The 13,793-nt window shown below is 45.0% G+C and overlaps 1 protein-coding gene across 15 annotated transcripts in view; it reads left to right on the top strand.

Annotated features, from left to right (window-relative positions):
• The first annotated feature begins 754 nt into the window (after positions 1-754).
• The window catches only part of LOC142900120 (pleckstrin homology domain-containing family A member 5-like), a 29,664-nt gene continuing 16,625 nt past the window's right edge, over positions 755-13,793 (top strand). For 5 of the 15 annotated variants that reach the window (XM_076044192.1, XM_076044196.1, XM_076044193.1 and 2 more), the window contains exons 1-9: positions 755-955; positions 1,165-1,241; positions 2,285-2,342; positions 10,255-10,338; positions 10,757-10,813; positions 11,396-11,624; positions 12,501-12,608; positions 12,929-13,001; positions 13,150-13,250. In XM_076044192.1, coding sequence (XP_075900307.1) covers positions 864-955; positions 1,165-1,241; positions 2,285-2,342; positions 10,255-10,338; positions 10,757-10,813; positions 11,396-11,624; positions 12,501-12,608; positions 12,929-13,001; positions 13,150-13,250 — 879 coding nt within the window. In that variant the 5' untranslated portion in view covers positions 755-863. The remainder of the gene's footprint in view (positions 956-1,164; positions 1,242-2,284; positions 2,343-10,254; positions 10,339-10,756; positions 10,814-11,395; positions 11,625-12,500; positions 12,609-12,928; positions 13,002-13,149; positions 13,251-13,793) is intronic. The other 10 variants (XM_076044199.1, XM_076044190.1, XM_076044195.1 and 7 more) reach the window with 5 other exon arrangements.

Here is a 13,793-nt window from a genome sequence, read left to right as displayed (position 1 = left end):
GTTGAGCTAGCAAGCTACGCTCAATCTACTACTACTGTGTGACTGTGCGGGAGGGAGGGGGATCTGAAGTCCTTCATGAGTGAAAACCAGCGCCGCCCTGAGGTCTCAGGAAGAAGAAAGCCTTTTGGATTAAGGCACGAGAGCTACGTTAACATCAATATCAATATTAACGCTAATAACATTAATAATAATACTTACTGTCTGGCGAGAAAGTTTTTTTTTTTTGCAATTAGACAACGTTGGCTCAACTACTCACTTTTCATGTTTCACGTTATCACATGATATTGTCATGAAATAACGTGATAGTTTCAAGAAATAACGTGATAGTTTCATGTTTTAAAGTGAAAATTATCACACATACTGCGATAATTTCACGTTATAAGGTAAAAGTTTCACGAAATAACGCAATGCTTTCATCATGTTATCACGTATTTCGTGATAGTGATTTCACCTTATAACTGTATAATTATCACGATAACTTGACCGTTTCACCTTATCACGTGATACTGAGCCCTGCGTTTTCTTTTTCTTTTTTCAGTATGGCAGCAATGCGCTTCCATCATATAAAACAAATGTTTACACGTCCAAAAAAAATAAATACAAAAAAACAAAACAAAAACAGCGTTAAAATGTGTTGGTAGTGTTAATACCGGACCGGATTCTGCGTGATGAATCTCTCCCTCTCTCTCTCACACACACACACTCACACACCAGTGATAAAAATCCCTGTTGCTGCTGCTGCTCGCGTCTTCATTCTCCAGGCGCGAGAGCGCGCCCGCTGGCACGGAGCCGCGCACCCCAGCCTACCCTGCGTGTGTGTGTGTGTGCGTGTGTTAGTGTGTGTGTGTCGGGCTTCTTCAGACATGGCGGCGGAACCGCAGCCCGAGTGGCTGCGGCGCCTCCCCGCCGCCTGGAGCCACGGCGTGACGCGGGACGGACGGCTCTTCTTCATCAGGTAAAACACGACCGGAAGTGGCGACCACGGACATAAACACACACACAAAAAAGAGACGTTGCGAATTGTTTTTATGGCGAAAAATCGCTGACATTTTCCCTCCTTGTTCGCCTCAATTTCCCTCCTCTCCCGTTTCTCCGTTGGTGTGTATGTGTGTTTCTTCTTCTACGTCTCCTTCTTCTTCGTCTTCGGTTCCTTCCAACAAACAGCGAGGAGGCGAAGAGTACAACCTGGCTTCACCCCGTCACGGGAGAAGCCGTCATCACGGGACACCGGAAGACTCCAGGTAAGGAGGAAGAAGGGGAGGAACGGGTTCGGGAAAATACGGGAGAGTTCGGGAAAAGGTTCGGGAAGCTTCCGCGGAATGGGGGCGGGGGGAAGCAAGCGTCTGTCGGAGAAGTTGAGGGGTTGGGGGGGCAAAAATGGAGGCGGGGAAGGTTCGGGAGGGTTCGGGAAGCTCCGTTCAGAGAGTAGCTAGCAGTCGGAGTAGTGGGGGGAAAGGGAGAAAGACGAGTTGCGGAGAAAACCGTGGAAGGGGGCGGGGTCGGGGTGCGGTGGGGGGTTCGGGTAGAATCTCTGTGACGGTAGAAGAAGGTAGCGAGAGGTTATCTCTGCGGTAATCGGGAATGGGGGGCGACAAGGTACGGAGAAAACCGTGGAAAGGGGGGGGGGGCAGGGTGATTCGGGAAGGTTCTATCTGACCGAACCCCTCAAAAAAATTAAGCTAGCTAGCTAGCTAGTCAGCCGGCGGAGAGGGTCGGGGGAGGCGAGTTGCGGTTCTGGTTCTCTTTACGGCGGGGAAGCAACAGCCGTCTCTCTCTCTCTCTCTCTCTCTCTCTCTCTCTCTCGCTCTCTCTCTCGCACACACACACACACACACACACACACAAAGGAACGCGAGCAAGACCACTGCCGCACATCGTCGTCAGTCGTCGTCGTCGTCCCCAACATACATACACACACTCACACCTGGACGCTTTGCGACACACTTTTTTTTTTTTTTTTTTTTTTTTTTTAAAGTTCAGTCACGTAGGCGGCAGCGAAAACAACCAATTGCGACCCCGTTTGTCGGTGTGTTGGAACCCCCCCCCCCCACACACACACACACACACGCAACGACGTCGAACGACGAGATTATTCGTCCAGACGCATACGAGACGATGTTGGGGGATGGGGGGGGGGCATCACAACACGCACTTTAATTGGCGCTTCTAGCCTCTTCACTCAAACGAGCCGTTTGCACTGCAGTGCTGTTGCTGCTGTTGCTTATGTATTTTCTCCCCCCTGTGACCCCCCCCCCCCCACTCCCCTCTAACCCCCCACCATCAGATCTACCGACAGGATGGGAGGAGGGATACACATTCGAGGGAGCTCGGTGCTTCATCAAGTGAGTAGTGGGAACATTGTCATCGTTGTGTAGGTGGTTGTGTAGATGCTGCTGGTTGGGTAGACGCTGCTGGTTGTGTTGCCACTGCTGGTTGTGTGTATGGTTGTGTATATTCTTGCGTACAGGGTCTCTGTGAGTCATTAAAAAGCATGAAAAGTAATTAAATAGATTTTGTGGAAATTCAGGCATGAAATGGCATGAAAAAGTATGACCCTTGATGTTCAGAGGAATGAAAATTTTACATGCACTTGATTGAACAAAAACATTGTTTTTCAATTTGTTTGGTAATATAAACATGTATCATTTTTGGAAAAGTTTGGAAGTATAGCAAAATGGTTGACAGGTGGAACCTTTTAATTTGCTATTTTTTACGGCTGGTGCACAATGTCACAACACTGGATGCTTGTGATGCAATGTGCTGTGAGTGAGTATGAGAGATGAGCAGAGAAGAGCAGAGGAAATATCAAATGACGGAAAAATGGGAAAATGCAAATTTTAGCAGAAGTGGTTGACGGATGAACTTTTCAGAACCTAGTTAAAGCTCGTTGATGGAAGACTCGGGAGAGGCATTTTGCAGTGTGTGCAGAAAAGATTTCAATCTTTGCACAATCGGCGTCAATGTGGTGAAGTCACACATGCAGTCAGAGAGTCACAAGTCGGCAATTAAAGGCAGGCAGCAGTTAACTGTTTCAAATTTTTTTGCCATGACCAGCAACGCAACTTGTGCCTCTTTACCATCGCACCTGCAGCTGCAGCTGCAGCTGCAGCTGCTGCTGCTACCACCGCTCCTGCGGACGTAGTCCCCATTTACACAAAGCTGGCGTTTTTACTGAAACCACACTTTTTCCTCAGGGTGGATAATTTTCCCGAATTTGTATAAATGCAGAAACTGATCGTTTTTTGGAAATGCTGATGTCACAGCCCTAAGTCCCTCCCGCCACCTTGCAACCTGAGCGGCCGTGAGGTGCAGACCACCATTGCCACAACAACAGCGTCGGGCAGCGGACTTACTGCTGCTAATGATCAGCCTGCAGTCCTGCCCATTAACCTCCACTACAACAAGCCGCAAACTATAGTGAACAATAGCACACGGTACTCGTGGAGCCATCGCGGATTGTGTGCAAAGTGAAAATAAACGCAATGAAAACGATTTGGAAACCTCCTGTTTCACTTTTTATTGATTTTCTTTTGGGTCAGTGGACTGGGATATTGAGGCAAGAAACCTAAATGACAAAAATGTTAGCGAACCTTTACTGGCAGGACTCCCAGTCAACCTGCACATAGGGCATTTAAGGCTTTGTGTTCTAAAGTAACTCAAAGCACAAACTTGTGGTGCCACACCAGGCCTGGCATAGGTTCTATGCGCGTCGCTGTGTAAAGGGGATTTTTTTTTTAATGTGGCTTCGTGCAAACACGTTTTGTTTTTTTTTGTTTTTTTTTTTAGAGCGTTTTCGAAAATGTGGGGCTTCAAAAAAAAAAACAGTCTACAAATCTATCTACAGTCTAAACAGCCCCTTAGATCCCAGCGGAGCCGCTATAGTGTCTGCCCCCAGCAGAGCCGGGAAGCGGCCAGCGACCTGCGAGTGGCAATTGGCTTGAATGTGACTCTGGAAGCAGAGGTGCTCTGGTGTCTGAACACTGCAGTGAAGCACCACTTATATGCATCCATCGAAGGTGTCTCTGTGTTATTTCAGAAAATATCTCCTGACTCTGACATAGCCAAATCTTTCCCCTGTGGAAAGGATAAAACCAGCTACATTCTAGAATTTGGACTTGCCTCACATTTTAAAGACAAATTCAAAGTCAAATGCTCGTAAGGAGGACACACAAGGACAAACGCCTCGAACTGAAGAACGTTGAGACTGGGTTGGAGCTCATGGCTCTCCATGGGTGGCTTTTCCTTACCTGGATCCTCAATGCCCAGCTGTGTGTGTGTGTGTGTGTGTGTGTGTGTGTGTGTGTGTGTGTGTGTGTGTGTGTGTGTGTGTGTGTGTTGAATATTTGTATTTCTGTTGTGTTCTTATTTTGTGAAGCACTTTGTGTTGCGTTTAATGACTGTGACTTATTTGCAATCTTGCAGTTAAATTTGGATTTTCAAATATCATAGATTGGCATTGTTGAATGCTTACAATTTGTGTGTGTGAAAGTATCTGCATTTGGACATGGGCATGAAATGATTTTAAATTGGCATGAAAGAGGGCATGAAAAAGTATGAAATGAGATTTGCTGATACCTGCAGAAACCTTGGTGTAGATGTTGCTGGTTGTGTTACTACTTCTGGTTGTGTAGATGATGCTGGTTTTGTTGATGGTTATGTAGATGCTGCTGCCATGTTTCTTTGCTCTGATTAGTCATTCCCACCCAGAGAGACACGCCCCCTTGTTCCTTCTTCTTTGTCTTCTTCTTGTGCTGCTATTGACCTTTGACCTTCTCTCTGGGTTGTGTTTTTTTAAATTTATTTTTTCCTTCGTTGGGAGCAGCAACTGATGATTGTTGGAAGCCGGTTTGACCTGTGTGTGTGTGTGTGTGTGTGTGTGTGTGTGTGTGTGTGTGTGTGTGTGTGTGTGTGTGTGTGTGTGTGTGTGTGTGTGTGTGTGTGTGTGTGTGTGTGTGTGTGTGTGAGTGAGTGACTCAGGCCACTCATCTGCGCTGAACAGGCTTGACTGGTTGGTGTTGCTGCATGTGCATGTGTGTGTCTGTGTGTGTGTGCACTTGCAGGTACTTGTATAGGGCCCCTGCAACACCCCCCCCCCCCATTTTGAAGGCAGCAGCTGACACACAGCTAAACTAAGCTAATATAACACCGCTATAAATAGCATTTAACCGCTAACCACTGCTCATTGGTATGTAGAATGTATGTGAGCAGACCTGGGCAAACTATGGCCTGCGGACCACTTCCGGCTCGCTGCAAGGCTTAATCATGAACTCGAACATGTTATTATCTCTTTATTATCTTGTTATTATCATGTCATGACCTGCTATTCAAAATATATATTAATGCTGTGCATTGCAACACAACTGTTTTGTAGCGACATGTGACAGCCAAGTTAGCCAGCACCACCCAGAATCTCCTAGAACCTCCTAGAACCACCCAGAATCACCCAAAACCTCCCAGAACCTCCTAGGACCACCCAATTTTTTTCTATGAACAAGCAGCCCTGTGGAAGTCACAGTTGTGTTGTCGCAGTTGTGATGTTGCAGTTGCTTTGGCAGCTCAAAACACAAAAAGTTTACCTTTAAGAAAAGCAAAGAAACAGAGCATCTGATTGGCTGCTGACGGCTGGAGCAGTGAATCAGATGGATAGAACGATGGAGAAAGAACCCCGTCGGAACGTTGAAAGATGTTCCTCAAACTGTATACGGATCATACGTCAATATAGATGTTAAAGTGTGTTTTCCTGCTGGAAGGTGGATGAAGTGAGTGAACGAGACAGTGGAGGTGAAAGAAGCTCTGGAGGGGTGGCAGAAGACCAGTGGATCACTGTTCATCATCAAGGGTTAGGGTTCAGAGGTCACCAGGGTCACTGCCAGTCTCTATCTGGGCCTTGATTGGCTGACTCATACTGGATGATGATGATGATGAAATTCCTCCCAGAATTCCTTTTGAATTCCTTCCTCTATGGAGCCGTTGTCGAAGCGTCAGTAGCAGCTTTGTGACATGATGGTTGAAGCTCCTCAGGCTGAGGAACAAACTGCACAATGACGTCACTCACAACATAAACACACTGAAGAGAAATAGAAATCAAATGAATCCAGGTTGAAAACAAGTTTGACCAAAATTAGCGTCTTGACACCTTCCCCTTATGCTTTTGTCAGTGGAGTCATCTATCCATCGATCTATCTATCGATCTATCAATCTATCTGTCTATCTAGCTATCTATTTAGCAGTACCTAGAAGGAGGAGGAATTGTTAGAGGAGGAGGAGGAATTGACACACCTATGAAAGAGACGGTTGAGGAAGAGTTGTTGTGTATGTGTGTGTATGTCACCACCGTTAGCGTGAGAAACAACCACTCCCATAGAGGGAGATTAGCACTAGGGTGTGTTGAGAGAGTGAGAGAGAGAGGCTAGTCATCAGTGTGATCTGGTGTTTGATTCCCAGATGTTGGAATTTCCAGTGTTTCCATCCTTCAGTGTCAGTTTGTCCAGTCAAACCAACAAACCTACTCACTACTCAGTATTGCAGTAAAGTACATGTACATGTATATATACATACATGCATACAGTATATGTGTCTATAGTGTTTTGATGAGATTAAGATGTAAATAGAGTCAACTAGAATGATGATTATGATGATGAAGATGGTAAGACGGTGTGTGTGTGTGTGTGTGTGTGTGTGTGTTCTACACACACACACACACACACACACAGTCACAGTGTGCAATGCAGACCTGCTGCTCTAATTACATTAGCATGACAACACGCACCAACAACACCAGAACTGCAGAGGACTTGTTGACGTTCCAGAAAAGCGGAACAAAAAATGAGTTTCTATTGGATTCGATTTTTAAAAAAAATCTGTTTTTATTTATTTATCTATTTTATTTTAATGTATTCTTTTTTCATTTTTAACCCGAGATTTTTAACTTGATCTGATCGCATGATGATGATGATGATGATGATGATGATAATGATGATGACAGGAAATGAGCTGTTTGGTCTCGGAATAAGGTTTGATTGCGCGGCCTTTTCCCCAAACAGCAAACAGGAAGTTGTGTGTGTGTGTGTGTGTGTGTGTGTGTGTGTGTGTGTGTGTGTGTGTGTGTGTGTGTGTGTGTGTGTGTGTTACCATGGAAACACACCAGCACTGTGGCCATCTACTGTTCTACAGCCGAGCACATGACGTGTCATTACTACCGCTTTATTATACAACCAGGAAGAGTACCAGTACTTGCAGTTGAGTACTAATGATACCGATACCGAGTACTTGATAACACAATTACACACTATTAAGTACTGCAATACTGTATAGTAGACTAGTATCTGTCTCTCGGTATTGGCACTTGTTTTACAATTACGAGTGGAGTACTCAACCCCAGTATCAGTACCAATACCAGTATCAGTACCCCAGTATCGGTACCAATACCCGATACTTGTATAGTGTCGTGGTATCGGCACATATTTTACAAGTACGAGGAGAGCATTTACCCCCGGCAGTATTGGTACCGATTCTTGATACTGGTATCGGTATTGGTGCACAGGTACAACTGGTATTGTTGTTGTGGCATCACTATGTATTTTAAGAGTACAAGTAGAGTATTAAACCCCGGTATCGGTACCAATACCTGATACTCAATACTGGTATCGAGTATCAGTACCGATACTTGTTGGTATTCTGTATTGGAAGTGAAAGGTCAAAGGTCAGACAGAGTTAGCAGCTACTGAGCTTTTGCCAGCTTTTTCGTCGAGGTGTTTCTTTCAGGAGGCTCAAGTTGAGATGTGTGTGTGTGTTGAAGCAGACAGACTGGTTCAGTCTGCCCGGCAGTGTTTGCTGAAGGGAGGAATTCTGGGGGAAAAAAACACTAGTTGCTTGTTCTTCTTTTCTTTCCTCTGCACTCTGGAAGAATCTATCTATCTAGTATCTATCATTTGGTATCTCTCCCTATCTATCTAATATTTATCTCTCCGCTATCTACCTACGTACTATCTATTTATCTATCTATATAGTATCTATCTATCTACCATCTATTTCTCTATCAATCTAGTATATATCTGTCTAGTATCTATCTACTATCTAAAACTGTGCTTCATATTAGACTCTAGGGGATCCACAATGAACGGAGTGCAGTGGTAAATTGTGGTGTTTATTGCGGCCGTCATCTCCGCCTCCTTTGCATCATATCCACAGGGGTTTTTTCACTAATGACATGCAGGCGCAACAACACCCAGAAATGCGGCACCTGAAGGAGTCAGAAGCGCATATGGCGCTTTAGTGACCTGATTGCGCCATAGATGGCCAGATGTAACGTTGGTGCACACCTCGATCCCCAGGAGTTGAATTTCTGACAGAATACTTTATTTCTGTTGTTGTCAAGTAACATGCACATTGGCTTTCTGCTGAACTCACACCAAGAAAGAGACAGTCGCACACGTCTCTCTCAAAACTCCCATATCCCAAAGGCCCCAAGCACACTACGCACACACACACACATACACACACACACACACACACATACGGTGCGTCAGTATATTTATATATTTATTGTGTTATAGGCTTTACACGATCACGTTTTTTGTGCCGATCACCGATCAGTGAGTTTAGATAAACCGATAACCGATCACCGATCCGATCACGTGAGGAGCAATATTTAAATTACTTGTTTATGTACTTATATACTTATGTGCTGTTTCCTGAGTATCAATAAAGTTGTTTGCTTTAGCATCCGTTTCAGAGTTTGCTTTTCTTTTTCTTTCTCCGCGCTGCGTTTCTTGAACTGGACATGCTCCTCCGTGTGTATCTTTTCCAAGTGCCCGATTAAATTTTTTGCCGACGTTCCCCCGCGAGGTACTGTAGCGTTGTTGCATATATTGCAGATAGCTTGTGCTATGTCTGTTTCTCTCACTTTGAAAAACTTGCACACCTCCGACATGTTTGTTTGTGTCGCCCATGGATGTTGCCGTCGTGAAGATTCAAAGAAACTTTATTGTCCGTCACATAGCAACAGTACTCAAAACAGGAAGAGTCACGAAGACGAAAATGAAGTTTTTCGAATCATGAATCATTAGCTCTTGGATACAAACAAATAAACATGTCGATGCTGTGAAACTGCTTTGGAGCAAATGAGACAGATGAAAAGATTTTCAACACGACCGTAACGTCATTGATCGGATCGGTGATTTATGACATGACGCCCAATCACGAACATTTCAAAAAATGCCAAATATCGGCCGATCCGATATAGCCGATATGATCGGTGTAAAGCCTATTGTGTTATATATTCTACCGTTAGAGTCAGTTGTTTATGTCTGTCAAACTGCGTGCGGACAGGAGTGCAAACTCTTTCCAATGAGGCACATTTGCATAGCAGGGGGTGTGAGTGTGAGCAAAATTACTCATTTCAATATATTTAAATGAGTCTGGCGCCCCCTACCACTACCTGCGCATTTTCCGCCACTTTTAACCTTTACGTCCTCTCTGTGGATTGGATGCACTGTGTTTGCTGTTTTCAGGATTTTCTGGCATAAAAGCAGAACAATCACTTTGTGGATCATCAGGCCCCAAGACTGTTGATTGTTAATGTTCCACTTGGAACCAGCAGGGCACAGTGCTGCTGCTGTTGCTGCTGCTCCCACTGAAAATCAACTAGAGCTGTAAACTGTCTGATACGGTGTGTGTGTGTGTGTGTGTGTGTGTGTGTGTGTGTGTGTGTGTGTGTGTGTGTGTGTGTGTGTGTGTGTGTGTGTGTGTGTGTGTGTGTGTGTGTGTGTGTGTGGAAGAGCATTGAGACCTGATGTTAGTTGTTCGTGACCCAGCAGCACAAAGAGTTAGTTGAGATAACGCCTTACCCTCTCCTTCCCCGTCCTGGAGGCTGTTCACGGTGAAGCTGAGGAGTCAGCAGGCTCCTCGTGATGGAGCCACATGACTGGGGAAAAGAACAGAGAGGGAGAAGGAGAAAAGGAGGACGGGAGGGATGGAAGAAGAGGAGGGGATGGAGGTAGTCGGTGCAGGAGGAGGAGAAAGTAGACAGTGGGAGAGTGATGAATAATGGAAGCAGGTCAAAGGGGTGGATGGACAGATGGATGGAATCTTTGGTAAGTTCGTGTGTGTGTGTTTGTTTGTGCTTCTATTTGGTTGTGTATTTCTTCTGTTGTCGTCCCTTATTGTCGTTCAATGCTCTGCTGTTGTTTCTCCAACTATCTCTCTCCCTCGCTCCCGCCCTCCTCTCTCTCTCCTTCCCTCTCTCTCTCTCAGTCACAATGAGAGGAAGGTCAGCTGTAAACACCCGGTTTCTGGCGTCCCGTCGCAAGACAACTGCATCTTCGTCGTCAGCGACCAGTGAGTTTGATGACAAGGTTTTTTTTATTTTATTTTATTTTATTTTTTAACAGATTTTCAACAGGTTTTTAACATTTATTGTTTAACAGGTTTTTTTTAACAGGCCTTTTTATTACATCAGCTCTGTGTTTATTATTACTGGTATTTCTTTACATAAAAGTGTCAACGTAGGAATATACTTGACTTGCCAAATGTAATTTTTTTAAGCTGGTTTTTAACAGGCTTTTAACAGGTTCTTTACCTCTAGGAAGCCCTTCTATCTATCTATCTATCTATCTATCTATCTATCACACATTGTCCATCCCATCCCATTTCCATCATTCTAAATGTCACTCTTTTCCATTGATTTTCCATGATTCCACTGTCTTTGAGTTCCTATTATTTTGTCATTGTCATGTCATGTTGTGTTGTGTTGTAGCGTGAGTTGTGCGACGCTCATCCACCCCGACGGCCCCCCACAGTCGCCCGCCGCCAGGTAACAACCACCGCCTCACGCTAGCTAGCTAACCCTAGCCGCCACCTCAAGCTAGCTGAAGATGTTACATGCACACTAGCTGGAGTTGTTGGTCCTCATTCATTTCCACTTCCCACAGGCTCAATCTGAGCTCAACTGCTAACAGCTAGCGGCTAGTTAGCTATCTATCCATCTATCATCAATCTATCTAGTATCTATCAATCTATGCTACCTCCCAGTGAACTCTGAAGAAGAAGAAGAATTGACACTTTTGCTTTAGTATGACTAAAATTTTCATTGTCTTTTAAATTCAAAATTCTTATTGTCAAAGAAGAGCAAGTCATCATGTGACCAGTGGAGCATAGTTCTGATTGGACAACCTCCACCAGAAGCTTTAAAGTTGTTATATTGAATATTCATAGAATTGACACTGAAACATTCAGCTGCTCAAGCCGGAGACATGAAGTGTGTCTATCTCTCTCTCTTTTTCACACGCACGCACGAACACACACACACTTACACACAATTCTGTACACTCTCTCTCTCTCTCTCTTTCTCTCTCTCTCTCTCCCTCTCTCCCTCACTCCCTCTCTCTCCCAGCAGCAGCAGCAGTGAGGAGAAGCAGCAGGAGGTGACGAACGAGATGAAGGAGGAGGTGAAGAAGCAGGAAGGTCCTGGCAGCTCCATGAACTTCGAGGTTTCCAGCTACACTGGAGGTTCCGACTGCAGAACCAGCAGTGGAACCTCAGAGAACCCCAGCAGGAGAACCAACATCATCTCCACCTCCACCACCACTTCCAACATCATCTCCACTTCCATCTCCACCACACGGGTCAGTCAACTGGGAAGTTCAGTGTTTAATAAAGTTCTTTTCAGTTCCTCTGGATTCTACAGTTTGCAGATGACACCACGCTCATGGTCCTTGAAATTTGCCCCAAATTGTATCGTCTGCTCTCGTCTGAACCCCTTTTGAGGTGGTTCTACTCAAGACTGTGGAGATGATAGTGGTGCGAGTGAGCATGCGAAGGATGTAGATGATGTAGTCACTAATCCACACAGAACAGAACAACATAGATGCTTTGATACAGAAAAGCCATGTGACACCCCTGGGACATAGAATATTGAAGAGGGATCGGAAAGGCCATTTTATATCATCTTCTCTTCACTCTAAAGCGGGCGGCAGTCTTGGATCAATAACAACACCCCTGTAACAATCGTAGAAGCCATTGTTGATACATGAGGTAGATAATGGTATGATATGTACACGTGAATTGTCAGATTTACTCACAACCCTGGACTCTGCTATATTGACTCTTTTTTGTACACTTTGCATATATAAAACTGAAAATGAAATGCTCAACAAAAAAAAAAAGACTGTGGAGATGGTCCGTTCCTCCATCCCCCTTACCTGCACCCCCAAACTCCGCAAGAATCCTTCCACAGTGTCCCAGAACCTCCAGTGGAGCTCCCACACAGACTCAGTCTGGCCCAGCCTTGATAGAACATTCTGGTTCTGCTAACTGAGGAAGTGGTACCTGCCTGGTCCTTGAGATTGGACCCACTAGCCTGGTTGGACCAGGAGTCTCTCTAGTTGGACCCCCTGCTAGTACAGGACCTGAGATGAGATGGTTCTCATTGTTGTGAACATTGTCGATAACCTTTTTGTCACATCTGAATGACTTTTTCTTGCTGTACTTTGTCCGCGCAGCCTTCCCGCTCTTCCTCCAAGAAGATCCACAACTTTGGCAAGAGGTCCAACTCCATCAAGAGGAACCTCAACGCCCAGGTGGTCAAGAGCAGCTGGCTCCACAAGCAGGTAGGAAATCCCAAACCACCTATGACCACCAGTTAGGCCCTCTCTAGGATCACCCTAGAGCCACGAGAACCAACTAGAACCGCCAAAAATCACCCTAGGACCGCCCTAGAACCACTTAGAACAACCCAGGACCTAGAATCACCTAGGACCACCAAGGGCCACTCTAGAACTGCCTAGAACGAACTAGGACTAGGAGAGGGACGGAGGGAGGGGTGTAAAGAAGGGTGGATGGAGAGCAAAGAAAAGCCAGCAAAACCGGAGCAACCGAATGTCTCTAAGTGAATTTGACCTCTGACCCCTGTGACATCTGACCCATGCAGGACAGCACGGGCATGAAGCTGTGGAAGAAGAGATGGTTCGTCCTGAGTGACATGTGCCTCTTCTACTACCGAGGTGAGAGAGAGAGAGTGGGCAAGCGAACACACACACACACACACACACACATACACACATGACAACCTTCTGTGAACATCTGCTGGAAAATTCTAGAACGAAGCTGAAATCTCTCTCTCTCTCTCTCTCTCTCTCTCCCTCTCTCCAGATGAAAAGGAGGACAACATCCTTGGTTCCATCCTGCTGCCCAGCTTCCACATCTCCATGCTGTCGGTGGACGACCACATCAGCAAGAAGTACGCCTTCAAGGTACAACTACAACTGATAGTACTAGTACAAGGTGCCTTCAGGGTACAACTACAACTACTAGTTCTAGTACAAGGTGATTTCAAGGTACAACTAAACTTCCCCAGCGTGTGTGTGATAACAAACATGCCGTTGATTGTGTTGGACTTCTTTGCCGTGTCTGAAGAAGACATTTTGCCTGCTATTTGCAGCAAATATTCGGCAAATTTCCAAAGGGGGAGAAATGTTACCTAAATATACAATATGTGTATAATGTGTATATATAGATGTAGGTACTTATCTACATCTATTAGATATATGTTTATATAGGTGTAGATATATCCATATATCTACATCTTTATTGTGTAGACATATGTACATGTGGACATAGATATACATATCTACGTCTATATTACCTAGATATACGTCTCTATAGAAGTAGATATACATATCTAGTTGTTAGACAGTGACTTATTCTACGTTTAATTGGACCCCAAAATGCACAGTTAGCTAGTAGGCTAATCTTTCCCCTCCTCTTTGTCTTCCTCACTCTCCCTCCCTTTCTTC

This window comes from Nelusetta ayraudi, unplaced genomic scaffold, assembly GCF_046127955.1.
Source record: "Nelusetta ayraudi isolate G7.1 ecotype Tasmania unplaced genomic scaffold, CSIRO-AGI_Nayr_v1 ptg000079l, whole genome shotgun sequence".
Lineage (NCBI taxonomy): Eukaryota > Metazoa > Chordata > Actinopteri > Tetraodontiformes > Monacanthidae > Nelusetta > Nelusetta ayraudi.
This window is presented reverse-complemented; position numbering and strand designations above follow the sequence as displayed.